Genomic DNA, 27,711 nt, shown 5'->3' on the forward strand with positions numbered 1-27,711 from the left:
ACCTCTCCTGCTGCGAAGGGCTTTGTTTTTTATGCCTCGGGGGCTTCTTGGATGGAAACGGAGCGCTTGTTGGCAGCGGGGTCAGTGAACGGAGAGCCGGCGGACTATGGATCCTGGTCGGGCTCGGAGAGCGGAGGGTCCCGGGGCAGGAGGAGCAGGCCACTGTCCTACTCTGTGGCCGAGGAGTCGTGCTGCTTCGAGGGGAGCGCAGGTGAGTGGAGGATAAAGGTAAAGCCCAACATGGGAGTGGGCTGTTTAGGGAAGAGTTTGGGAAAGGAGTCGCCACAGAAGTTGACGCAAACAACTTATTTTACGCACAAAAGGCTCTCGTTTTGATGATTCGCCTTTGGTCAATCACGGCTTCAAATTAACTTTAACAAAAGCGATTTAAAAAGAACTACCTGGCATTATTGAGCTGGATTTTGAACGCATATCACCCGTGCTACCAGTTTGGGCAGGTAAGTGATACTCATGCCTTTCACAGCCACAGCAGGAAGCAGCTTTGGTATGCACAGGTGAGTGTTCAGGACGTTTTAAGGTAGAAATACTAAAAACATGGAAGTGCTTTAGAGAAAAAATATACATTGACTTAAGATGACCACTTCTTCTGTAATATACTGGGGGGGGGGGGGGAGAATCATTTGGTCAATATTATGACTTAGTAATATGCAAAAGGTAGGATTTTTAGTTGTTGAGAAGATGAGCTGAATATGCTGTATATACATGAATGAATGAAACAAGTCAACTACAGGTGTGTTAAGAGACACACAGCACATTTGTCCAATGAACTAAAAAAATGTTTGATACGTTTGCAGTCTGATGTGGCTTTGGTGGTGCACCGGTTAGTGCTTTCGGTTCACCACTAGATCTCAGGTTTAAGCCCTGCATATAGGCTTAAACAACTGATCAGTTATTGAATCGTTGACTTATCGTTTTCTGGACTCAAATAAGAGCCAAAATGACATAACTTTTATGTTTATTTCCAAACTGATTTTAAACTTAAGGATGTGGCAAGAATAAGAGCGTAGATAATCTGCCTTCTGATTGGATTATTGTCCTGAAACTGTATTAATCTCTGTAGAGAAATTAGTTCTCTGCATTTGACCCATCCTCAGTATCACATGGGGCGACCTGTAGGAGCAGTGAGCTGCCAGCAGTGGTCGGCGCTCGGGGACCCATCTCCATGATGTGGAACCAGGCTGGTGGTCAGAAACACCTGGTTGGAGGATTAACCTATTGCACATGTTTTTATAACCTACCACTGACCTACGCAGACACGGGGAGAACATGTAAACTCCACACAGAAAGGTCCCGTCCAGGTGGGAATCGAACCCGGGACCTTCGAGCTGTGAGGCACGAGCACTAACCGCTGCGCCACCGTGCTGACATATTTATGAAATTTTAATACCCATCCATCCATCCATTTTCTTCCGCTTTATCCGGGGCCGGGTCACAGGGGCAGCAGCCTCAGCAGAGATGCCCAAACTTCCCGATCCACACACACCTCCTCCAGCTGTTCTGGGGGGACCCCGAGGCGACACCAGGCCAGCTCGGAGACATAGTCCCACCACCACGAGGCCTTTTTAATACCCTCACTTTAAAAACAAAGTTGTTTTAAAAAAGAATAAAGAAACGCAGACTCTTAGTTCCTCGATCCCAGCTCCTGTCCCTGATGAAGTCCCAATCAGTGCCAGTGCAGCCTTGAGTCGTTAAAGCTTAGTGGCCGAACTTGAGGTTCTCAGCTTTCAAATGATGAATGGCCTGTTCACAGAAACTTGTACTTTTGTTCATGTGCAGCTTTGAGCAAATCAAGTTCAGCTGTAGTGACTTTTTTTTAAAGCACTAGGAGCCTCCTAGACATTCACTTTCAGTTTACTCCATTAACACGTCCTCAAGCAGCATCACATTAGCGTTAGGCCTGTCTATGTGCTAACATTTGTGCACCTTCACAGCCAAGCGATTAATCAATTACCAAAATAAGTGTTTGTTGCAGCCCTAGTTTCATGGTTTTCTGTGCTGTCCCTGCCACTAAAGCCATGTGCAATAGACTAGAGGTGGTATAGAGACTGAAAGGGAATTGTTTCTAGATTTTAAACCAGAGACTAATTGAATGTTTATTGGTAGAAAGAGTCATGACACTTGTTCCTCACTGAATCATACTGTTCTAACTTCTGTCTTCTGTGTCTCTAAAGACTGGACACACAGACAGCACAGGGAGGGACAGAGTGCTGCAAGTCTGTACCTCCTGTTTTAACTCATAAGAAAAAACGTGCAAGTGTTTGCAAATTACTCTGTGCCACTACAGCCATGACTTTCATGTCGTAGTTAAGTGAATATAAGAGTAACATGACTCTCACCGCTAATAGTATTGAATGTAATTGCTGAGCGCTATCTCCTTTTGTTGACCTTTAAAAGCGAATGTCATTACCGTTATGGGTCCGGTGACTCCCCTTTACTAATTTCACTGTCTCCAACCTAAAGGGCAAATTCAAGGTTTTCCTTTGAGTTTGGAAGACAATTGAAAACTGCTCATTTGAGCTCTTTTTTTTTTAATACTTAAAGAGACTATACGGAGTTTAAAAATGTCAAAATTGTGTATTTTCCTCCCCCTACATGTTCCAGCAATGTCCTAAGGTGTAGAATGAGCCCAGATCTATTCAGCACAACTGCCTCTAAAATCCTGCACTGTCACTCAAAATGGTGTTAATTCGGGTCCGAAGTGCCGTCATGCACGAGCTTAATATAGAAGGTGTAGTTACATGTATTACCTGTGGTGGCAGTAGTGAGCATAAAATGGCGAACTTGCATCTAGCCCCTTTACGCCGACACAATAGGGCTGCGCAATTGCTCACAATCAAATCGAGTTTATAATGTTGAGTGCTGCTATCAGCAAGTCGCGATTACTACAATTATCTATGTAATATGTCTTGTCCATAGGGCTGGGTATTGTTAAACGATACCAGTATTGAAAAAAACGTTTAGGTGCTAGACAAAATATTGTATCTTCAGAGACCGAGTTTTGATGCCTGTTTGTCCAGGGACAGCATTAAAGGAAGTGACTTGGTTGTTTCAGCTCACATGGATTATACTAATATAAAAGAAATAGTCTTTTATGGAGTAAATGAACATTATTGTTCTGTTTTCTGGTTCTAGATGACAAATATTTTAGGTATGGGGAAAAAATATCGTTCAGTTATCGGCATTGTAAATCAAGTATTGTTAAAGCACAGGTATAAAAAAAACACATCTTACTGCACAACTGTCCACTCGCAAGATTTAAATATGTTAACCCACATTCTGTATTACGATCTCATATTTTATAATGTGTTTTTTCATATTATAAGCACACCAGACGTTTTGTAAACCTGCTACACACTCCTCACTTGACTGCGGGAACAGTTTTGCCACAATCACACTTTTAGGGGAAACCTTGTCAGCAAAGGCCTCTCCAGACTGAGCAGTTCATGTCACTGGATAATTTGGATAACAAGTCTGACTGTGAGGACAATATGAATCATGGCTCTGCTGCAGAAAGGCCCCACGCCCATTTTCCTAGATTTCAGACAAGTTTGGTGCTTGTCTACGCACAACAAACGTACCCAGCCTGAGCATGAATGACTGTTCAATCACAGAATTAGTTTATTTTGCAAGTCTACGCCAATCCCAAGTGCAGAGAAAACGAGAGAAGGTATAATGCTGGAGTAACAATGTAGATGCTTTTACTGAAGAGGAGTGCAGAAGATAACACTTTTCAGCATGCATTTTCACTGCAAGCGGTCACATTTACTGTAAATGGCTTTTCCACTGCCACCGGATAGTCATAGCGCTTTACACCAACCTTTTTCTCATATACACGCACAATCGTACACCAGTGTATGCAGATGTTTTTATTATTATTATCAATTTCTCTATATGTTCAGAGAGACCTTAATTCACTGTCAGTCCTGTTCTCCACCCTCTGACAATAACTGTGCATAAAAGTGAGGGCTCAATTACATTACATAAATTACAAGTCAGAAGTTTGAAAACACTTTTTATGTACTAGCTTTTCTTTGTGTTCAACACTATTCGTCGTCAGCTGAAATGGTTTTCAACTGTCCTGCGAGGTCAAAGCCATTTCTGTGACGAAGTCAACATCACTACTTTGTATTTTCCTACATTTTAACTTATTTCAAGTGGAGACGTGAGGCCTGTGTGATCATTTCTAACACTTCAAAGACAATAGCAGTGTGATTTATTTTGTCCAGCCCCAAGACATTGGAGAATTACCTTTTTAAATGTTGATGTCGGCTTAACTGTGTGAATAAGCAAGTTTGACAGTGAAATTGTTTTTGGCTTTGTTTTGAGTTCATCCCTAAGCAACGTCTTGCAGGAAAACAGAAACTGAAAAAGTGTCTGTGCCACTGAAGGAAAGAGGGATTAATATTTTTAATCGCACTAAACCATATGTGGTTAATTAATCGGAACCACCGCCATCAGGCACACAATAACGCACACCCCTCACGTCTCCACACCCTTTCACCACGTCTGTCCCATAATGACACATCCCTCTGCATGACACTCAGTCAGCACCGACAGCTGTCTGTGTGAGCGCTTCAGTTTGTGGTTAGACTGAGTCAGGAAGGCCTTGACCAAAGACTAAGTGTGTGAATGAGCTGGTGCTGGTGCTGCAAAAACTATGAAAAGTGTCAAATATGAAAGATTACAATTCAACTTTTGTTTGTTCAACTTTAATTGAAAACGCAATGTAAAGCACTGAAAGCACTGGGCGGCTTCAAACCCAATTGCCCTTCTCAGGCAAAGTTTTCTGAATAGAAGTTTGAATCTGATGCATAACTAAGTGTGACTAAATGACTGAATTTTACATTTATAACTTAAGACTTAACCCTTACTCATCGCTTTGCAAAAGTGGCGTTGTGGGAGCTTTGACACAAACATTTACTTGTAGAAAGCTATAAAAAAAATTAATTACCAATTGATATTTTTTGAAACTTTCATTTTAATTTGGATGGCTCATCTCTCCTCTTATCACAAAAAGAATATTACTTTAACTAAATGTAACCCTTAATTGCCAACTTTACAACACACCGTTTCTGTAGTTTATGTTCCAAAAACACAGAAATCAATGAAATGTTTTTAAAATTTCAAATGCAAAATGGGACATTTCAGATCTGGTTTTTGTGTAGCCAGATGTCTGTGAAATATGGCCTGAAGGATTTGTTTCTAAGTTAAAATTTGTTTATGTAAAGGCCATTCTAGTGAAACACAGGCGTTGTGGGAGGAACAATGTTTTTTAAAACATTTTTATTTTGAAGGTCACACTCTCCTCTTGTCATTTACAAATAATATTACTTTTTAAAAAAAAACATTGTAACCCTTTCATTGCCAACTTTCTTTCAAAAAGTTCCTAAAATGTATTGGCGTTGTTGGAGCTTCGACTCCACAGACTATTTTCCAAACCGCTACTCTAAAACGGATTAAAAATGTAATTTCAAACTTCTGCATGTTTTCTGAACCTTGAGGCTTCAAACTAACGCCCTGACACATTTGTTTCACCATGAAGTAATTTTTACCTAGTATGGCAGGAGGAAGAAAATGCCCGTTTTTTCCCATTTTAATAAACAGTCGTAAATAACATTAGCATTACTCCATGTTACAGAATCTTGCACTTTATTTTGTGAGTTCATGTATCAGAGTGGACCTGTGTTTAGGAAGGGGCAAGGCAGTGCAAGTGACATGAGTCTGAAGCCGGCTGAAGAATATACGAAAGGGCGACTGACATTAAACCAAATTAAACATGCATATCCAAAACATTGCAGTATAACAACAGAGGCTGCTCAAACTGCAGTGTTCCCTCAGTGTTGTTCCACTTCCCAGGTTTTGCCGCGAGGAAAAAGCCTCCTCCCTGTTTCTACTCCGTGAAACCAGTTTGACGAACGGCAGGTTTAATAAATGCGAACAAACATCAAGCCTTGAGCCCAGTCGTATTATGGGATACAGAGTTTAGGAGCTGCGTTGTGGAGACTGCTCCTGCTCCTTGTCCTGGCATTGGTGTGCAGATGAATCTAAACAAGATCTTTGGGTCTTTATTCACAGGAGACGAGGAGCTTTACGTTCAGCAGGCTGTCGTGTTCATTGAAGATGCCATACAGGTAATGCGCTTTTGTTTACTAAAGTGGGCAGAGGTGACGGATAGTAATAATTCTATTCAGATGTAAGTGAAAGGTAGTGAGCCAGATCATTGTTGTCATGTAATATTAAATGGTGAAATTGTAGTATAGGCCATTTTGAGTAGTGAAAAATAGTGTAAAAGCTCCATATTGGATTTGGAAGTGATGCAATTTGACAGACAAAGAATAAATTATGTAACAATTCTGATATTTCTAATAAATATAGCATAAAAAACTTAACTGCCTGTTATGATGGTCAGGTCTAGGTTCAGATCAGCTGAATGACCTGAATCCTGAATGACCGGGTTGTTATTCGATCAGTGGATTTCTTCTTCCCTGATGGTACGGGTATATTCCAAGTTGACGATGTCAGGGTTCATCAGGCTCACGCTGTGAAAGAGTTGTTCAGGGAGCAGAAGACATCATTTTCACACATGGATCGTGCGCCACAGAGTCCAGATCTCAACCTCATTGAGAATCTTTGGAATGTGCTGGAGAACAGTGCGCAGTGGCCACACTCTCCCATCGTCGATGCAAGATCTCAGTGAAAAATTACTGTAACACTGGATCTTTTGGCGTTGTGGAAGCTTATTGAAACAATGCCACACTGAATGCATGTCGTAATCAAAGTTAAAGGCGGTGTATTAAAGGGATGTTAGGGCACAAGAAACACTAATGCCGATGTCACTTACCTGGCTTTCTCGTAATAGGAGGTGTAAATTTGAGTATTGATACTAAAATGGTAATACTCAAACAGAAAACAAAACAAAACAAAAAATCTGGTGTGATAAAACTGTCCAAGTACAAGTTCATGTGTATGTACCTACTCACTCATTTGTATCATTTGTATTATGAGCAATAACAGGACAGGTCATCAGCTTGACCCCAAAGCCTTCAGTAAATGTTTGTTTTTCTTGAGTAAACTTCATAATTCCCTGCTACCGATGGCTGCAGACAAAATGCCCACAGTCACGCAAAAATTCACAGATAGATCTGCTCGTTATCTTATATTTGTGTATAAAATGTATTCTTTTTGTTTTGTTTCCAGTATCGCTCCATAAACCATCGCGTGGACACCCAGTCTCTCCTTCTGTACAAGTGCTACTACTCCAAGATCTGCCAATGGTACCTTTACATTGCAGCCTGTAATAGACGTTTAATATGCTACAGTAACTGATCCGTCTCTCTCTCTCTGCTGCAGGGGTCTTGGTCTGACGATCGCCGCAGTGTTACTGTTGGCGTTCGTGGAGCGGCCCTCCTCCCTCTCCATGTCCTCTGACCCGCGGCACCGCCTCCCGCCCTGGGAGCCTCCGTGCGGCTTGACCGAGGGCATTGAGATGGTCTGCCTCCTCATCTTCACTCTGGACCTCGCCATCAAGGTACGGGCTTCCTTCAGGGCTAGGACGGGGGCTTGCAAAAGATGAGACAAATAATGAAATATGCTAAATATAGCAATAGAAAAGACTGTCATTAATTGATAAATTGGTGAAATTAAGATGGCTCCTGTTGCTCTAAGCTTAGGGTAGACTGGACGTTTACTTCTAATTCCTATAGAGTTACAATAGAGACCCTTTCCCCGCCTTCATCATCTGGCGGCAGTATGCAGCAGAAAAAAGATTAAACTTAAACTAGACAAGATAAGATAAAATGAACTTCATTGTCCCACAATGGGACATTTGTCTTGGCCTTCTCCCATACTGCAGCCAAAGATACAACAGGCCTGCCCCATTCACTAAGAGTATAATTAAAGAGCCTGAGTTTTAAATCTGTTGAGATGACTCTGAGCCTTCTTCCCGAAGGCAAAATTTCATACTTTGAATAGAGAGCATGTGACGGATCGCTCAAAATCTTGTTGGCCAATTATAAGTGATCGTAAGTGTAAAGTTACACATTTGAAATGTCGTCCAGTATTTATTGGCGATAATAGAAGATTTAAAACATAAAGTTCTCCTCATTACGATGACAACAGGTAGAATGGAGTTAAGTAGCATTTGGTTTCCTGCCTCTGGTTAAACCCCGCCCACCACCTTGTTTGATATTTACAAACAATTAAAGTGTCTAAGGTAAGACGAATATAATTATCTTTTACTGTTTGAACTAAAAGTCCCACAATACCCTGGAGCTGCCTGCTGCCACACCCATGAGTGGAGGGGAGTGGAGGGCCCGCATGAGGGACACCAAAACTCAGTCTATTCTAATCTATTCCAAGGCCTCAAAGTGGTTTGAACTGGCTCTATCCTATAGTGTAGGGACTTGATATGAGGATCATGAGTTGTCTGTCTATTAGGGATGTTCCTGTTTATCTTTTACTAATTACTTAACCAGCTCCAGATCTATCAGTTTTTACATGGCAATGATTTTCTCAGCCAATGCCACATACCTGACAGTGTGCCTTTTTATTATTCTTTATTCTTAGCACCACTTTAAATTCGGGTGGATTGGTTGAGTATTTATAAGAAATGAATTAACATTACAGACGACTTGTGAACTTGTGTGTATTCCTGTCTGTGTTTTGTCCTTCAGAGCTACCTGATCGGCTGGGACGAGTTCAGGAAGAGCAAGTGGCTCATTGGCTACACTGTGGTCATCACCATCTCCGTGATCGACTGGATGTTGTCCGTCAGCATGGTCTGCGACGAGGTCCGGTATCAAGTCACCCATTGCCTACTAGTCAGCTGTGGCCTCACTATACGACACCAGAATTAGACGATTCTCATGTTTGTCTCCTTGTTTAGAGGCTGAGGGTGCGCAGACTCTTCCGCCCGTTTTTCCTGCTGCAGAACTCGTCTCTGATGAAGAAGACACTGAAATGTATCAAGAGGACGCTGCCAGAAATCGCCAGGTACAAACAAATGGACAATTACCTGTATCTGCTTCGTTCACTGCTTTAAGTCACCGACTGATGGAACTCATTTCTCAAATGACTCAAATCAAAACCTTTCTTTGCTCTTTTGAACACTTTTCTTCACTTTGATTGAACAGTATTTAGGGTTTTGGGGTCTTTTGCCCTGCGCAGGGGAGTGTTTCATCTGCTCTGTGTGCACAACACGGTTCACATTTTTATAGCAAAGTGCACCTTTGACTTGAAGGCGCTGTGCTTTGGAAATTTTGTCCTAATGAAGATAATATTGTGCACTGTTTTGGGGAAATCTGTCAGAAACAGTGTTTTATCAATTGAGGGTAAACTGCAAATATTATCATTTCTTTTCATATAGCACTGTATATAGACAAAATTGATCTCAGAATGTAAATCTTCCTCTTTATATATCATATTCAGCCAATATCAGTCCAATGACCCTGCTTTTTATTTGTCTTGTCTTCAGTGTGATCCTGCTGCTCGCTCTGCACCTCCTTCTCTTCACCATGATCGGGATGCTGCTGTTCGTCAAAACGGAGGTCAGACATGCCCGTTTAAAGGACACGTGCAGAACCAACTTTTATAATGTTGTCCCTTCGTGAAAGACGATCCTGGAGTAGCATTTAGCTTCATTCATGCAGTTTTGAAGAGTCATGCTCACTTTGGTTGTTTCTTCTTCTCTGCTGCTGAAGTGCTCTGATCTGAGTGCTATGATTATAAGGTTAAACTGGATATTCATGTCTACAAAATGATTTGATTTAGACTTACAGACTCTCAAATCTGTGCGATAGCTTTGAAATGTTCACCCTTTGACTCAACGTGGTCTCACCAAATTGCACTGTTGCCAAGTCTGTCGTAATCGTGTGGAAATGGGCAGTTTTATGGAGGCCGCGGGTGGAAACAGTTGTTCAGAGGCATATGTGCAGAGCTATGTGTTGAACGCTTGAATAAAGTGGCAATTTACTATTTCAGTGGACAATCTAAAAGTTCAGAGCCATTCCCTGTAGCCTCTTTTAGCACAGCGGCGCTAAAATCTGTGAAATTTGGGCTTTGGGTTGAATGCTTCATGGGTTTAAGATACTGGAAGGAGTGTTTCGAGCTTCAGAATTGGCAACCTTGCTCTCTGGAGATGTCCCACTTATCTCTTAGACGAATGTCAAGTGCCCTCCCTCTTGACCTCTCGTAATTTGTCGTGCAAACAATATTGTGCATGACAGCGGACACTGTGCTGTAGCATTGGTGTGGAATGTCCAGCTCTTTGACCCTGCTTGAACTTCCCTTTAAAAAAAACATTGCTTAACATTGCTTAGCTTAATATGATTCTGAACTTGTACCCTGCAAAGATCCAAACCTTTGATTTGGATTCATGATTAAGGTGGAAGTCATTATTCTGGAGTTTATTGGAGTTTATTGCAATGGGTGAAGAAAGGAAATGCGGCCAAAATAAAAGTCTCAATTAATCAATGATGTATTATTTTAGCTTGCTCTTTCAAAGGCCGATTATATTGTCTGAAAATAAAAATCCCGGCAATCATTGAATTGTTGTTACACTGATAATTGATATGTTTTGTCATTGTTGTTTAGGATCCGTCTAAAAACGGCGAGTGGGAGGCTCATTTCAGAGGGATGCCCAACTCTCTGACGTCGCTCCTGATTCTGCTGACCACGGCCAACAACCCCGATGGTGCTCTGTCACTTCACAACACATTTAATTCTGTTTTTACCATTATTATTACATGTCTCTAATGGTGTTTAATGTGTGTTTTTCAGTCATGATCCAGGCTTACTCTTTAAACCGAGGCTACGCCATTTTCTTCATCACATTCAGCGTCATTGGTGAGTTACATTCTAGTCCATGGAGAAACTGTCCATTTTAATGCATGTGTTTAGTTATGTCTGTGTGTATCCATCTTTCTTCATTCCCTTTTTGTTCACAGGAACCTACTGCCTGATGAATTTACTGACCGCCATCATTTATAACCAGTTCAGAGGATATTTACTGGTGAGCTCTCCCTCCTCCTCCTCCTCTCTCTCCTCCTCTCTCTCCCTCCTCCTCCTCTCCCTCCTCCTCCTCTTCCTCCTCTCCCTCCTCCTCTCCCTCCTCCTCCCCCTCCTCCCCCTCCTCCTCCTCTCCCTCTTCCCTCTCTCTCCTCTCCCCCTCCTCTCCCCCCTTCTCTCCCTCCTCCTCCTGTATAAAGACAGGCACTTTATACAGATGAACTTGATAGATTTTGCATTACCGTAATAGTTATGAGCTGCAGTCACAATCTACCAATTTCTTTTCGATAGATGCAGAAAATATTTTTTTTTCCTTTTTAAGTTCATCTTGAGAATTTTATTTTTCCCTAAAAGCAAGCTGAAAGTAAAAGCTAAGTGTTTAAAGGTGCACTGTGCAACTTTCAATGCAAAAAAAACCTTTATATTTGTGTGTATTTGACCTTGTAGTGACCCAACGGCTGTATGAGTGGTCAGCATGATACTTTAACTTTTGATCACGGTGGCCTCTACAACACTCCAGGATCAATTGTTTTGGAGGTTTTCTGGTGAGAGGGTTTGTGACCACTCATACAGCCAGTCAGTCACTACAAGGTCAACTACACACACGTATCACCTTTTTTTTCCACATATAAAGTTGCACAATGCACCTTTAAGCTGTTGTATGGAGAAAACATTAGCCACGTCCCTGTCAGTCTGCCCCTGGGCATCTGTGGCAAACGGAAAAGACATGTGACCTGTTTTTCCTCAGATGTCGGTCCAGACGTCCATCATCAGGAGGAGGCTGGGAATCAGAGCCGCGTTTCAGGTCCTCAGCTGCGGACTGCAGCAGCCCACAGCGGAGTAAGACTTCATCACTGTGTATTAAAGCCTCTTTGTAATGATCACTCTCTGTAATGAGTAGTTTTAACGTGTGTTTGTGTCGTTTTGTTCAGCCAACCTGCCTCCATACAAGTGGCCACTGTGCTCAAAGTGATGTCCAAAGTCAACTTGAAAAGCTACTACAAACAGGCCATCATAAAGGTGAGAACTGTTTAGTATGAGGGGGATCGTCACGTCCGAGGCTCTGGTGAACGACACAAATGTATTAAATAGTTCTATGGTGGGTCAATGTTCACAAACAGAGCATTGCTTCTGTAAAAACTGCACTGTAAAAGATCGGTGATTTAAACCATTCACCAAAACATCCAGTGAAAATCATGGAAGTAAACGACAACGATGATCCTTCCCACATTATCCACAAAAGTGTGTGCTAAATCAGTGGATTCTTCTATTTTAAACCAAGGTTACTTCTTGTCTAGGCCTAGTCCTGCTGACTGTTTATTTAGACACTAAATTTGTTTGAACGTTACACTGGTTATTTGTCTCACTGTTTTGATGTTTGGTGTCGTGATATTGGGCTATACAAAACAACTTGATTCAGTTTTATTTGGAAGATCACTTATTTTATGAGGTGGGAGTTTATGTGAAAAGAGAACCACTGTGCCAAATAGGGTCCGACTGATATGGATTTATTGGGTCTGATACCGACATAAGAGGGTTGGCATGGCCGATAGCCAATATATAGGCTGATATTTTAAGTAATTTGATTTGATGTAGGTTTTTTTTTATCTCTCAAATAGCCTATTGTATTATTATAGTAAAGGTGTCAGTCATATAAACACTATAGAAATATGTCTTATAGTCATGCGGGTCAGGTTGACACACAGTGGCAGCGCGGCTCAGCTCCAGAAGCTCAAAATTATACGCTCAAGTCTCTACAACATAAAATATATAAAATAGTGACCGATTTTCATCTAAATGTTTCTCTACTCCCCTGAGACCTAGGAAGTTGTGGGAGGGCTCATTGTAAAGCTCTGACTGAGCTAAAAAACGGGAAGTCTCTATCATAAAGGCGATATTGACCTTTTTGCCGATATTGAAAATAACCAAATGTTGGACCCTAGTACTAAATTAAGTGAGGTTGCACGTCTAGTTAAAGTTACAGTGTACGGTCAACTATTTCATCAGTTTTATTAGCGTCATATTGTACTTTGACATTTGGGAGTTTGCAAGTACAAATCTAGATATTCCTCGTTGAAAATCTAGGCACCAGACAGTTTTTTTCCAGTCCTAAATAGATAGAGAGCCAGGAAGAGCGTCTGGCACTAACTGTTCGTTGCCATTCCTTGCAGGAAGCTCAACGTCACGAAACGTTAGACTGCGACCAGTTCAGGGGGATCTTCGACGAGCTGGACAAGGACATAATAAAAGAGGTGGGACTGTTTTCTCGCTCTTGATGCTTTTGCGCCGAGTCTGTACGTCATTTTCTGTTCTGTCGTCTCTGTTTGTAGCACCCTCCGTTGCCCCAGTACAACTCCCCCGTCCTGCAGAAGCTACAGACGGCCTTCAGTCACTACGCTCTGACCATCATCGGAAACGCAGTGGCTCTGGCTAACGTCGTCTGCATATGTGTAAGTGCAGTTTACCAAATGTGTTCATGTTCTTTTACTTCTTTGTACATTTGGTGTAAAAATACAAATACTACAGCATTTTGGACAGTCCATTTGGTCGGGGTTTTTTTGGCATTACCCCAATACCACTATAAACATTTTATTATTCTTGTGTCAGTCTTCATTTTTGCTGACTAAATGAAGACTAAAACTAGCTTAAAAGTTAAAAAAAAAATCTCCTGATATGTTTGTCGACTTATACAAACGTACAACATCTGAACTTCAACTTAGTGATGCGTGGGTTAGGGCTTTTTTCAGCCCACACCGGCCACATGTATGACTGTTCCTAACCATTTACGACTCAATGAACTTTAGATTTGCTCGATTTACTCTAAATGTACATTAAAGTTTTGGCTGCCTGAAAGTAAAAATAATTACCCGACTAAATCTTGACTAAAACTCAATTTAAATACGTTTCCAAAAGTCATCCCTGTCCTGTGTAGAGCGTGAATTAAGTCTTTATTTTGTTTTTTCAGGCTATTTTGGTGCTAAACTCTGAGAAATCCACATCTGAGAGAGACAACTTCTACATAGAGGTGAGTAAATTTGATTAGAAACTAAAGCCATGTCTCTTTTTGTGGACAAAATGGACTGTAACTGACACAATACTAAAGAAAAAAGAAGAAAAAAAGAGTACATTTTAAAGTGCGTATTACACATTAGACACAATTTTTTCTTAAAGCAATACTAAGTAGCTTGTTTAGCTTAATACATCCTTTCCGTCGTCCCTCTGGGGGTAATACAAGTGTCATTGGGTCGGAGTCACCAATACACACTGATACAATCACGAAAAAGAAGCTAACAGGCTAACGGGCAAAGCTAACTGCGGGCTAGCGCTATTTAAACAGTATTTACAGCCAAGTTTGAGTGAAAAAAAGTATCTCCATTGTGTAATTGGATGTACAATATTCCTCTCAACCTTTGTCTTTTCTGTCAGTGTAATATTTACTCTCAAGGACAATTAATAAGTTAAAAAAATCGCAACTTGCTACGACACCTGCAGTTGCGCTTATGGCCTCTAGGGGCAAGAGTTGCTTAGTACTGCTTTAAACATAGTTAACACGATTATATTTAAGATTTTGATAAAGATTGTACCCAGTTTTCTTAAAGGTCCTATATCATGCAAAATCGACTTTTTGGAGCTTTTAGCCATGTTGTTATGCTATTTCCTTATCAAAAACACCCCCAGAGTGGTTTGTGGCTTCATTCACGCAGCTCTCAGTAATCCTCCTGAATCCTGCTCTCTGAGCAGCTGCTCCTCCCTCTCCTCGTGAACGAGTGAGTGTTCAGTTGTGTCGTAACAACGGAACGGAAGTGCTCGACGTCTGTAATGTAATGTCTTAATTCTATGCTTACGGCCTGATTTTAATTTGTAAAACAGCTTTTTCATTATTTCTGTCGTAAGAGAGAAACAAAGAGTAAAAAAAGAAAAAAGAAAAAAAAAGAAAGAAAAAAAAAAAAGGATGTGCCCGAGGTGCTTCCAGGTCAGCTGTGGCCAAAACAAACACATCGCTTCTGAACAGATCAGTCATGTTTGCGCTGCAGCTGTGAAGATGGAGCTCGTTACCTACACTGGACACCTGTTTTTTATTCTTAACTAACGATAATGTCACGGACGGAGAAAAAGAAGCGCGTTTGGCTACGAGGACGAGGAGTTTATATTCAACCCTTTTCAGGAAGAGGCCACTCAGCTGTTTTTTTCTCCGGGATTCAGCGACTATCACCAAAATGGTGTTTTTCAGTGATTGTCACTGATGGATGTTTGGGGAACCTTCGCCAGAATCAAAGTGGATTAACTTTTATAACCAACGCGAGTCCCATAATGTAAACAACGATGGAGCAGAGCGGTGAGTCTATCCAAACGCGGGTTAGCTCCTGTGTTAGCATATTAGCATGTGTGTTAGCCATTTATGAAGCTGTGTTGCAGATGTCAACTCCGTATAACTGCATCGTGAAGTGACTTCACTTATTGTTGTTTATTTATATTACGGTAAAGTTGTATGCGCGGAGAGAGGGGGCGGAGTTAACTGAATCGAAGCGTTGTGTCTTCCGGGTTTGAAAAATACCTCCAGAAAACACTTATATTTATCACAAAAATGAGTGCTCCATAATGGTAGAGGTACAATATATCATATACATGCCTATACTTAACTTTGGAATGGCTAAAATAGCATGATATAGCCCCTTTAAGTTTGGCCATATTTGTGATGTTTATAGTTTCACTTCCTTACCTCCGTTTTGCCAGGCCGGCATGGTTGTATTCCCATATTGCAAAACACTTGCAAACAGCAGCGGACTTTGTGACTTTTGTACAAAAATGAGTACAGGGGTGGGAAATTAATTTTCATAAGGGGCCACATGAGAAGCCTGAATTGAGTCGGAGGGCAGCACCAACAATAACTCAAACTTATATCGGGACATAAGTATAATATATGGGGAGTGTGTCGCCGGGTCCATAAACAAAAGCTCCAAAATAAAAACATGTTTTTATTGGGAAAATACATTGAGGAGGTTTTTTCAATAAATGAATAATAATGAGCCGGGCAGGACTGTAGCCTCATATAAACACTTACACTTACTGCACTTTACCAGCCTGTGTCACAAGTCTCTGCTACACTGTAGTCAATATTCATTCACGTCACACTCCATGGTAGTAAGCGACTATTGTAGCCACAGCTGCCCAGAGGCAGACTGTCCATTTCCCACTTGACTGTGTTGTTTATAATCCTGATTCCTTATTATGTCAGTGCCCTCTGCTGGACACCTGTGGAATTCTTTCTTTTTATCCTTATTTAATCTGCCCCCTAGTGGCTGGAGTGAGTATTCTGGTAATGAAAAACAAAATCATAACTCCACACAGGAATGGGCTAGAGACTTACTTTTTTTTGTGACATACTTATGAATTCATGCTCTACATGTTGTGGGCCGGACTGAATCATCTTGCGGGCCGTATTTTGCCCAGGTCTGGTCTAAGATGTACACAGGCCTTTGGTACGAACTGAGCTGAACACACTTCTTTCTTTTTTATTGTTTTTTTAGATTACAGCTTCTAAACTTATCTTTTGTTATAGTTATTATTATAGCTCCATAGATACAGATGGCATCGCGTCATAGAAGGGGACGTGGCTGAGGGAGAAAACTAAATCTTTTGGGAAACACACTCTTTTTAGCCATTTCTAGCGAAATATAAACTTATTTATCTCATACAAATAAAGTCAAGTTTTAATCGGGTCCATATGTTTTTTTGTTTTTTTCTCAGCTGATTGTTCAGTAGAAGAGAAAAAAACTGCATTAGCATTAGCACGCTGCTAACATGAAGCATCATGTTAACATTCTCCGTTATTTATGTCTTTATGGGCTGTTGGACCATTTTGCTCCTGTCCATGTCTTTGTATCTTTATTTAGTAGAAAACTATATTCATATTTCAGCATTTGTTAAAGTAGTTTTTGAATAATTAGACAAAGTTTAGATTTTTCTCTTGTTTTCCCCCTTAACTGTTTTCAAACATGACCATAAATGGGCGATTCCATAGATGCCGTTTGTATCTATATGACATCATCACATTATAGAACCTGAAAGCATCGTCGCGGCAACAGTACATATACGGAACATCAGGGGACAGTGATGTCATGACGACCATTTGGCCATTTTGTCACATTCAGGCGTCCCTCACTGACGCAGGTGGCTGTGAGCTCAAGACTCACGACGGAAACAGCTTTTAACTTGGTTTAAAGGCTGCAAATCCATCTTTGTTCTTTAATTTCACGTTACAGAGTGCGCTTTGCTTAAAACAAAGGCAAAATGAGCAAAGAAGGCACCGCTCAGACCCATCGAGTCATGAATAACTCTGACGTTATGGATTATTTGCGACACCAAGCTTCACGGGAAGACCTCCTACAGCAAATCGATATGTTGATGACACAGGTAAATGAACAACACAAGAAGATTGTTCAAAAAGACTCAATCATTGAAATCCATGAACATGTGAATGGTCCTGGGGTCAGTACGCAGGTGAAAACATACGCAGAGCGCCAGGAAGAGGCCTCATCGATCCTACAGTCAACCCACAGCGACGCAGAACACGAGGATTTGTGTATGCGGATGGCGCAGTTAACTCTTTCTGAACAAAAGCAGATCACTGACGCTGCTATGAGCAGAGTGGCAGAGCTGGAGAAAGCAGGGCCCAGTGGCTCCAACAGTCAGTACCAAATAAATGGGCTTCAGAGGAAAGTGTGGAAGCTTCAGTCTGCGCTCTGTAAAAGGAACAAGGCTAAATCTGTGATCCGTGACAAACCCATCACGACAAAGGGAGAGACTCAGTGCACGGATAAAAGTCTAAAGGACGAGAGTAGTCACATGCAGCAGGAAGTGATGAAGCTGCAGCGGGACGTGTTGAAGCTTCGTGAGGAGATGGTTGGACTTGAAGCAGAAAGGGACCAACTACGCTCACAGGTCAGCAACCAAAACCAAGAACTAACAGCCGTCCACAGAAAAGAGATGAGCTCGTTGAGAAGCTCAGAAGAACAAATTGTATTTCTGCTGCGTAGGATACAGAGGCTTTCTGGTGCACTGAAGGCTTCACAGGAGAACAACTCTGCTCTGCTCACGAAGAACCATGAGCTTCAGGAAACTGTCAGGGCCAGAGAGGAGCAGATTCAGGAGCCTGAGAATCGGCGCAAACAGAAGTGGAAGTGGTTTCGCCGCCGCTAAACCCAATCCTACAAAGGACATCAGTAGAACTCGGCATTGAAGGCTGACATTAACACCTCATGGCTCCCAAGAATCAGCCCTTAAAAATAATACCCACACCCACACGCACACACATATACCCACACATATACACAACAAAACCCATGCAAAATGGTTACACTAGTCACTTAAACGAGGCAGAGGTCAGGAGGACGGACATAACAGGTCTGTCCGACTGACCACAGCTCAGAAACACCCCATGTCAACAGGAGCGGTGAAACTTCTGAGCGTGGCGTGCAGTTAGCAGGGAAAGAAGTGTCCATAAGTTGTATAACAGATTAAAAGGCCTCCAAACGCAACAAAACAAGACAATTGATAAGACAATAGCAATTGTATTGTGGCTCACAGGCATCACTATAAATTTGATAAATAATTTCAGTGACACAAAAATCAGATTGGCAGATTCATGGTGTGGTGATCAATCAATCAATCAATCAAAACATTATTTATAAAGCACTTTTCATACAAAGCTGTAGTGCAAAGAGCTTTACAGATTAAAACAATGCCCACCCACCCCTGCAAAGACAAGCAGACACGCACGTATAAAAACAAATGCAGAAAGGTTACTCTAAGCTACATGGCAACTCGTCTATTCACTTAAATTGAAAATGTTAGCATTACAGATGTTTCTGCACCTGCTCTGCGTGTTCCTACAGCTAACACCAGAGGTAACAATGCTCCTGGTGATGTGGTGACGAGGCAGAGGTCAGGCGGATGGACATAACAGGTCTGTCCGACTGACCACAGCTGAGAAACACACCATGTCAACAGGAGCGGTGAAACTTCTGAGCATGGCGTGCAGTTAGCAGGGAAAGAAATGTCCATAATGTGTATGAACAAATAATTCGACAACAATCTGAATGGGCTCCCCGGACAAAACGAAACAAGACAATTGACAAGAGACAATAGCAATTGTTGAGTTGCCTTGTGTATGAAATGCGTAGTATAAATAAACATGCCTTGCCTTGTATTGTGGCTAACTAGCATCGCTATTAATTTGATAAATGATTTCACATTAAATGTCAGATCAATCAATCAATTAAAACTTTATTTATAGAGCACTTTTCATGCAAAGTTTTGGTGCAAAGAGCTTTACAGATTTAAGTAATGCCCACCCAACCACCCATCCCTGCAAATACAAACAGACAGACACACACACACACACACACACACACACACACACACACATATACACACACACACACACACATACACACACATACACACACACACACATATACACACACACACATATACACACATATACACACACCAAAACATCATCAATGGAGCCGTCTGCACCGAAACAGCGCCACAGTCACAGTCGCCCAGATGAGGCACACGACAGCTCCATCCAAGCACCCACCGGACAACGCCCGCACATCCACAGCAAACCACTGCTCCCGAGGGCCCCCCCAGAGCAAACACTGGAGATTATAAAAGTTTGAAAAAACAATATTTGCAAGTAATATAATTGAATAACATTAGATTTAAAAAACATCTATTATTAAATATAAAATATGAGCTAAATATAATAATAGTCATAAATTATAACTGAATAAATAAATAGGACTAAACTGGATAAATATCCTTAAAAGCTGACCTAAAAACATGAATGTAATGTCTGCAAACACTGCCAACAGCGTCTCTACTGATTTTTAAAATCCCCAGACTTTTATCAAACCATGAGTAGGAAGAATAGGCTGTCAAAGCCATGATGCGAACCACTTCACCAAAGAACAAGAATAAAATACAAGCACTACTTTCATTCTGGGTCTGGTTTTTTATGACATATTTAATTATGGACACATTTTTATTGGAGGATCAGATAACAAAGGCCCAAGAGAACCTTAGGGTATGCCTTTAGACACACCTGTAATGCTTGACTGACTGCTCCTGAAACACCGTGATGGAGATGAGAGTGAAACCAGACACAACAGAAAACAAACAGCTCCAATTTCATATGAATTTTGTATTTGTATTCTCTCTCTTTGCAGCTGATAAACCTGGTCTTCATCTTATACTATCTGTTTGAAATGTCCGCCAAACTCTTTGCTTTCGGCTGGAGGGGATACTTCTCCTTCAAGAACAACATCTTTGATGGAATCCTCACCGTTCTGCTGCTGGTAAAAACATTACACCTGAACATGCTAAAAACGATACAATGACAATAAATTTAACTAACTATTCTCATCACGGTTCTGTGAGGGATAAACTGCAGTATCTCTTTTGCGTTTGCAGGCTCTGCAGATCACCATGTTTATCTTCAAGTCACCATTGTCGCGCTGGTGGGTTTAAGGATCTTTGTATTGCAATGTACAAGCTTCATGAGATTCCCGATGTATTTGACCTCTGACACTCTAAATACTGCATGCTGTGATATAAACAACACGATAGTTATTAAATCCCATGTTACAAATGTACTTGCATGACTTTCATAACTATATTTCACAGGGACCCAGACAGGCAAGATGTGGGTTCACTTTGGGAGATGGTTCGAATGATCAACATGCTCATCGTCTTTCGCTTCTTACGGATCATCCCTGATATCAAGGTAAAAACACAGTTACAGGTTTTGTTCAATTATAAAACACACGCTCAATCCTACAGTTCACACAAAAATATACTATTCCCAGAAGATTTTTACTTGTCTAGTAGTCAGACTTACTTGAAAGTATAGCAAAAAAAGAGCTAAGTTCAAAGTTGCAGGAAGAGGAGCACTTGTCCTGCTTTAAGGTTTTCCCCAATTATGTTTTTAATCATTTCCTTTTCAGCTCATGGCTCTCGTCGCCAGCACTCTCGTGGATCTGGTCAAAAACCTCAGGGCGTTTGCAGGAATTCTGGTGGTGAGTAAACCAAGCTGTGACCGTTAAGTATCATTCTTTAGCTCAAAGAGTGACGTCCGTGTGCTGCAGGTGGTGTTTTACATTTTCGCTGTGTTTGGGATCTGGCTTTTTGAAGGAGCCATCAAACCACCCCCACATCCCAGGTAAGGAAATTCACACTCAAATTAAGCATAAGTGAGAGAAGCTAAAGTATGTACTATCAAAATCAAACAGCAGAGGGCGGTGTTGTACAATCACAAGCCGGTACAGCCAGTGTGTGCAAGCCTGGTGGGAATCCTTTCTTGAACAGCGCTTTCACACAAGTTCCCCAAAGCCTCAGACGTCCAGCAACACTCACTTTATAGCATGTACTGATTCTAGCAGTTTAAATGGAGCAAGAAATCCCCAGAAGAAAAGAAAAAAAATCTGAATCTCTGTGGGATTTCTCTGCTTTAATGAAAAATTAGAAAAATACTATGATATTGAAGCACATAATCACTTCCATCTGAAAACTGGTTTGAATCTTCAACTGTTTTTAGGCAAAGGTCCCCCAATCCTACCACATAATGGGGACGTCCCACTATCATCTATGAGATACAGACGGCATCTCTGGAGTCACCCATATATGGTCATGTTTGAAAACAGTTAAGGGGGAAAACAATTTGGAGAAAAATCTAAACTAATTATTTAAAAACTACTTTAACAAATGCTGAAATATGAATATAGTTTCTACTAAATAAAGAAACAAAGACATGGAGAGGAGCAAAGTGGTTCAACAGCCCATAAATACATAAAAAACAGAGAATGCTAACATGATGCTACATGTTAGCATCGGGCTAATGCTAACAGTTAGCTAGCGCGAGCTACAACTGCCGTTTTTTCACTTCTACTGAACAATCTGCTGTGAGAAAATATCCATATGGGCCCGATTTACACCTGACTTTATTTATGTGTGGTAAATAAGTTCATATTCCACCAGAAAATGGCTAAAAGGAGTGAAAAATTGTGTTTCTCTAAAGATTCTATTTTCCCCTCAGCGAAGCCACGCCCCCCTCTATGACGAGATGCCGTCTGTATCTGTTCAGTGACTCACATAGAGCTTGGGATGAAATGTTGCAAATTTATTCGCAAAGGTTGTGCACAGACTAACATTAGTTACGTACAATACCATAAATAAAAAATAATAGCAAAAAAAAAGCTATGGAACAACGGGAAAATAAATTTAACACAGTATTTTACATGTTTGAAGTCTCCATTGTTTTATTATTGTGGAGTAATCCCAGAAATCTTTTTCACGACACAATCGCAAACTCTTTTGTGTTTCTTTTTCTGCTACATGTTGGTGTTGAGGGTTTTATTTAGAATGAACGCACAGTCGCCATATTTCAAAGTTATTAGTAGTATTTGATGTGACATTTTAGTGTTCTCAATATTAAAGCTGCACTGTGCAACTTTTTAAATATACGGAAAAGTTGTTTGTGTGTATTTGACCATTCGGTGACCCAGTGGCTGTATGGGTGGTTAACTTGACGGGTTTGCTTTCCATCACAGTGGCTCCTATGATGCCTCAGGATCAAATTTATTTAAGTTTTTTCAGAATTTATGGTAGGTTTTCTGAATGAAATGTATATGCAACCATGGAAACGGTTCAATAAGCAGTGAAAATCTAAAAAACAACTGGTCCTGGAGCATCCTACCGGCCGTCGTGCTAACCACCCAAGCATCCGCTGGGTCACTGAAAGGTCAAATACGCACTGATATAAACTTCTTTATACATTAAAAGTTGCATAGTGCACCTTTAAATGAACGCAGCCCCTTTTGTTCTGGTTTAACCGTGATGTGTCCGTTTCTCCCCAGTTCGGGTAACTCTTCTATGGAGAACGTCACCAGTAACTACAGCGCGTTGTGCGGCACCTACGAACAGCTGGAATACTGGCCCAACAACTTCGACGACTTTGCCGTGAGTTTTAAGTCTAACCTCGGGTCGTTCTTTAAATCACTGACAGCAACATGGCGCCTAAAGCTAGTCCCGTCTGTCTTACTTAACTGTTTCGTAAGAGTTCAAGCCGTCTGAATGTTTTTGACTGCCGTGGAAAGTCTAGCGAGATGATTTGATTTTTATTAACAACCTTAAAACATTCTATTTATATTGGTTTAGACCAGGCCTCTTTTGAGATCACAGTTGGCACAAAATGCAGATACCCATTTGTCTGATTTGTTTTCTCCCCACACTCTCACAAACCCGTGAGATCTTCCTCTTAGCTGCTCCTGGACATCCATAAGATTAAACTAAAGGGCAGAGGTGGACCGAGCCTTCTCCCTATATGTTACAGCTGCAGAGTCACTCCTTCATTTCAATTCACTTTTAAAGCAGTACTAAGTAACTTGTTTACCTTAAAGGGGCTGGAAGCAAGTTCGCTATTTTATACTCACTACTGCCACCTCAGGCCATATGTGTAACTGCACCTTCTACACTGCATTCCAAATTATTATGCAAATGACATTTTTCTCTGATTTTCTAAATTGTCAACTCAAATGAGAGTCAGCATAATTTTCAAGTCTTTAACTGGTAGAGGATCATTTAAATGTGGTGGAAAAAATCTCCCAGTGATGACAGTATTTTTTTCAAAAATAAATATAGTAAAAACCTCAAAATCCACTGTTCCAAATTGTTATGCAACTCATTGTTTCAATACATTTTAAAGCTCGTAATTTACTGAAAATGGTCATTTGTTGTATTTTTAGCATTAGGAGGTCATACTTACTGAAATCAAAAGCTATTTCAATCAAAAAAATATTAACAGGTCAAGTTATATTTTAACATAGGAGCCCTTGTGTGATAGCAGCTTCAAAATTCTTAAATCCATTAAACTTGTGAGTTTTTGGACAGTTTCTGCTTGGATTTCTCTGCAGGATGTTAGAGTAGCCTCCCAGAGCTGATGTTTGGATGAAAACTGCCTCCCACCCTCATAGAAGTTATTTTTGTTGAGGCTCCAAAGGTTCTCAATAGGGTTGAAGTCAGGTGAGGAGGGGGTCCACATCATGAGTTTCTCTCCTTTCATGCCCATAGCAGCCAGTGATGCAGAGGTATTCTTTACAGCAGGACATGGTGCGTTGTCATGCATGAAGAGGATTTTGTTCGGGAAAGCACGGCTCTTCTTTTTGTAGCATAGAAGACAGTTGTCAGTCAGAGACTCCACATATTTTTCAAAGGTCATTTTCATACCTTCAGGGAGCCTAAAAGGGCCTAAAGGGGCCGACCAGCTCTCTCCCTTATGATTCTGGCCCAAAACATGACTCCGCCCCCTCCTTACTGACGTCACAGCCTTATTGGGACATTGTGGCCATTCACCAACTATCCACTACTCCATTGATCTGACCATCCAGGGCTACACGGCCTCATCAGGGAACAAGACTGTTTGAAAATGAGTCCTCATGTATTTCTGAGCCACTGCAGCCGTTTCTGTTCATGAACATTCAATTAACCGTTTAGGGGAGGCCCGGATAGAAGGTTTATGCACAACTGCAGCCTCTGGAGGGTCCGACACCTTGATGTTCGGGAGACTCCAGAGGCACCAGCAGCTTCAAATACCTGTCTGCTGCTTTGTAGCATCTGTTCTCTTAATCTGATGTGTTTGTCTGGCAGAAACCGTCCATATTGTGCCTTTATCTGCACAAACCCGAGTGTGTGTCTGAATCATCCACAAATCTCTTATCAGTATGATGATTACACTTAATCTTTTATGAAATATCGAAGGCTTTCATACCTAGACCAAGGCATTCAACTATTTCACGCTTTTCATCAGCAGAAAGACCCTTTTTCTTTACAATATTGCTTGAAAATGATGATCTGCATAATAAAGTGGAACACCCTTTTTCAGCAGTTTTTCCCTTAACTGGGCCTAACCTGAAAACTAATCATCCCAGGTCTCTGAGATTAATGTCAGTGATTCATAGAGCCCCAAGACACGATACCATCCATAAGTTTCATTATTATTGTTTTTTTTTTTTACCGTTTTCACACAAAAATCCAATTTGCATAATAATTTGGAACGCAGTGTATATTAAGCTCGTGCATGACGGCAATTCGGGCCGAAGTGACACATTTTTGAGTGACAGTGCAGGATTTTAGAGGCAGTTGTGGTGAACAGATCTGAGCTCATTCTACACATTAGGACATGGCTGGAACATGTAGGGGGAGGAAAATACTTAATTTTAACATTTTTAAACTCCTTATAGTTCCTTTAATAAATCCTTTTCGTAGTCCCTGTGGGGGTAATACAAGTGTTTATGGGATGATTGGAGGGTCTTTCATCTCCCCCTGGTGTCTCTGGCCAGAAAACCATGTTTGCAACTTGACTGCCACCGGTCCGGAGAAAGCAATACACACTAATGGAATCACGAAGAAGAAGCTAACATGCTAACGGGCAAAGCTAACTGGCGGCTAACGTCACTTTAAACAGTATTTACAGCCAAGTTTGAGTGAAAAAAAAATATTTCCATTGTATAATTGGATGCACAGTAACCCTCTCTCCCTTCGCCTTTTCTGTCAGCGTAGTATTTACTCTCCAAGACAATTAATAAGTAAAAAAATCATAACTTGCTACTACACCTGCAGTCGCGCTTATGGCCTCTAGGGGGAAGAGTTACTTAGTACTGCTTTAAAGTGGCTAGGAAAATACATAATTATTACATTTTTAAACTCTGTATAGTCCCTTTAAAGACACACTTTTCCTCACTGGCTTTTAACATAAATTTAGCTGAATACATTTTTTTTTTCTTTAGGATTTACTTTACTTTAGGAAATGTAAACAACAAAACTGCAGCTTAAATGAAAAGAAGCCAAGAGAAGGGCAACGCTTATCATGTGTTTGTTAACTTTACAATCACTTCAGTTATATTGTTTTTTTCCCCACTGCATTTACAATTACCATTGAGATTGCTGTAGATTACTGCATCATTTACGTACAACTCTTATTGATTTGTTGCAGTTTTTCACACAGTTACGTTTTATTATGTGTTCACAGTATTTGCGTGCATTCGAAATATTTAGCAAATACCACTATATCACAAGGTCAAACGAAGCCAGGTGCCAAACAGAACTAACCAACAATGAGAAATGAATGGCTGTGGTGATATATTTACGTGTATGTCTTTATTAACATGCACCCTTATAATAGTGCAATACAAAGTTAATATTTAGAACATAAACAAAGACAGGACTAAAGTACCACCGGAGACACGCGCTCCACAGTTTGTGAACCACTGCTGCAAACCACACAACCGAAGCCTCTTCCCGGACACATCATCTTTTTTAAATGTCTCATAATGGCAGTAAATCTTGCAGCTTAAACTGAAGGAAGGTCTCACTGAACCCTGGCTTTGACACTGTGTTCTTGTTCTTGTGTTCTTGTACTGCTGCGCGGTGTTGACTGAAGGTTTTGTGCGCTGAACCAGTCCGTCCCGTTTTCTGAATCCTCACGTTTGTTTCCCGCAGGCCGCCATCATTTTGCTCTATGACGTGATGATTGTGAACAACTGGCAGGCCTTTATAGACGCGTACAGCCGATACACCACAGAGTAAGTCCAACCGCAGAGCACACTTTTTATTATCTGGTCTTGAAAATCAACTAAATTCAAACTATTAATTTCAAGTGTCATTTTTGCCTTCACAACAGCCATTTTTAGAGCCATTTACCATGTTGTTCTCTCATCAATAACATACCAGGAGCTGTGTTTGAGTAATCTTTGAATCTCCCCAAGTGGATAGCAGTGCAGTGGCATGTTTTTTTTCTCTTTATTGAAACGGCTGCATAGTGAAGGGGAGTAGGAGACGGTGGGGGTGGGAGGAGCTTACAATGAGATTGGGTGAAATCAGGAAGTGCAATTTGTTCTTGCTGCTTGAGATCAATATTGGATTTCATAACCAACAAGTTCAAGCGCAATACTCTGACTGTCCAGACAAGATAATCCTGCCCTGAACACTGTTTGTCTGTTTTCCAGGTGGTCTAAGATCTACTTTGTGAGTTGGTGGCTCACGTCCTCCGTCATGTGGGTCAACCTGTTTGTAGCTCTCATCCTAGAGGTGGGTTGGGTTTAATAATTCCCCCTATTTATCAGATAACAACATGTCATTGCAATTGAATTGATTTTTTTCCTCCTCAGAACTTTATTTATAGATGGGATCGCAGTGGCAGCTGTTCGGTCACAGACGTGGAGAGGATCCAATATGAAACCTCTGTGCAGCTCATGTTCAAGTAAGTCGTCTTTGTGTGTGGGTGGGTGTGTTGGTGCTCTAGTAGTTTCCAAAACTCCTCCTGACCGAGTTTCTGGCTTAGGTTTAGAGATGTGTCCCTGGACTCCACCTGCGTCCTGACTGAAAACATATATTTTCTTCTTTTCTTTTTCTGCCGCAGAGAGAAGATCCAGGAGCCCACGGAGGAGGAGCTTGTGTGTCAACTTAACCAACACCCGCACCTCCATTTAGACTGGTGACCCGCGGGGGCCAAGCCAGACCCAGAGTAAAGCCTTGTTCAAGGTGGAGGGGAAACCACTGGGGTCTGTAGTGCTTGAGACATCGCCAAAAGAGTAATACTCAATGAACAAAATATTATGACAAAAT

General features: G+C 41.1%; 1 protein-coding gene across 2 annotated transcripts; it reads left to right on the forward strand.

Moving 5' to 3' along the window:
* tpcn2 (two pore segment channel 2) lies at positions 1–27,692 on the forward strand. Of its 2 annotated transcripts, XM_079555031.1 has the most exons (25): positions 1–211; positions 6,097–6,152; positions 7,219–7,295; positions 7,372–7,549; positions 8,694–8,810; positions 8,906–9,012; positions 9,494–9,566; positions 10,612–10,711; positions 10,798–10,863; positions 10,965–11,029; positions 11,774–11,865; positions 11,958–12,045; positions 13,197–13,277; positions 13,356–13,475; positions 13,991–14,050; positions 20,262–20,390; positions 20,506–20,552; positions 20,719–20,818; positions 21,039–21,110; positions 21,180–21,253; positions 22,947–23,049; positions 26,587–26,669; positions 27,093–27,174; positions 27,255–27,346; positions 27,506–27,692. In XM_079555031.1, the coding sequence occupies exons 1-25, from the start codon at positions 52–54 to the stop codon at positions 27,582–27,584; spliced, it is 2,301 nt and encodes a 766-aa protein (XP_079411157.1). In that variant the 5' UTR covers positions 1–51; the 3' UTR covers positions 27,585–27,692. The 2 variants fall into 2 exon arrangements, 1 of the variants encoding a protein (XP_079411157.1); XR_013792804.1 differs by lacking the exons at positions 26,587–26,669; positions 27,506–27,692 and having other exon boundaries at positions 27,255–27,308.
* Positions 27,693–27,711: the final 19 nt, after the last annotated feature.

The sequence above is a fragment of the Gobius niger genome (assembly GCF_951799975.1).
Source record: "Gobius niger genome assembly, chromosome: 4".
NCBI lineage: Eukaryota > Metazoa > Chordata > Actinopteri > Gobiiformes > Gobiidae > Gobius > Gobius niger.

What these genes read in the sequence shown, in the direction of transcription:
- tpcn2 (XM_079555031.1), top strand. Translation starts at nt 52, where the DNA reads ATGGAAACGGAGCGCTTGTTGGCAGCGGGGTCAGTGAACGGAGAGCCG. An exon ending in TCCTCACCGTTCTGCTGCTG is followed by an intron (nt 20,391 to 20,505) that starts GTAAAAACATTA and finishes TTGCGTTTGCAG; the next exon opens with GCTCTGCAGATCACCATGTT. An exon ending in TACAGCCGATACACCACAGA is followed by an intron (nt 26,670 to 27,092) that starts GTAAGTCCAACC and finishes TCTGTTTTCCAG; the next exon opens with GTGGTCTAAGATCTACTTTG.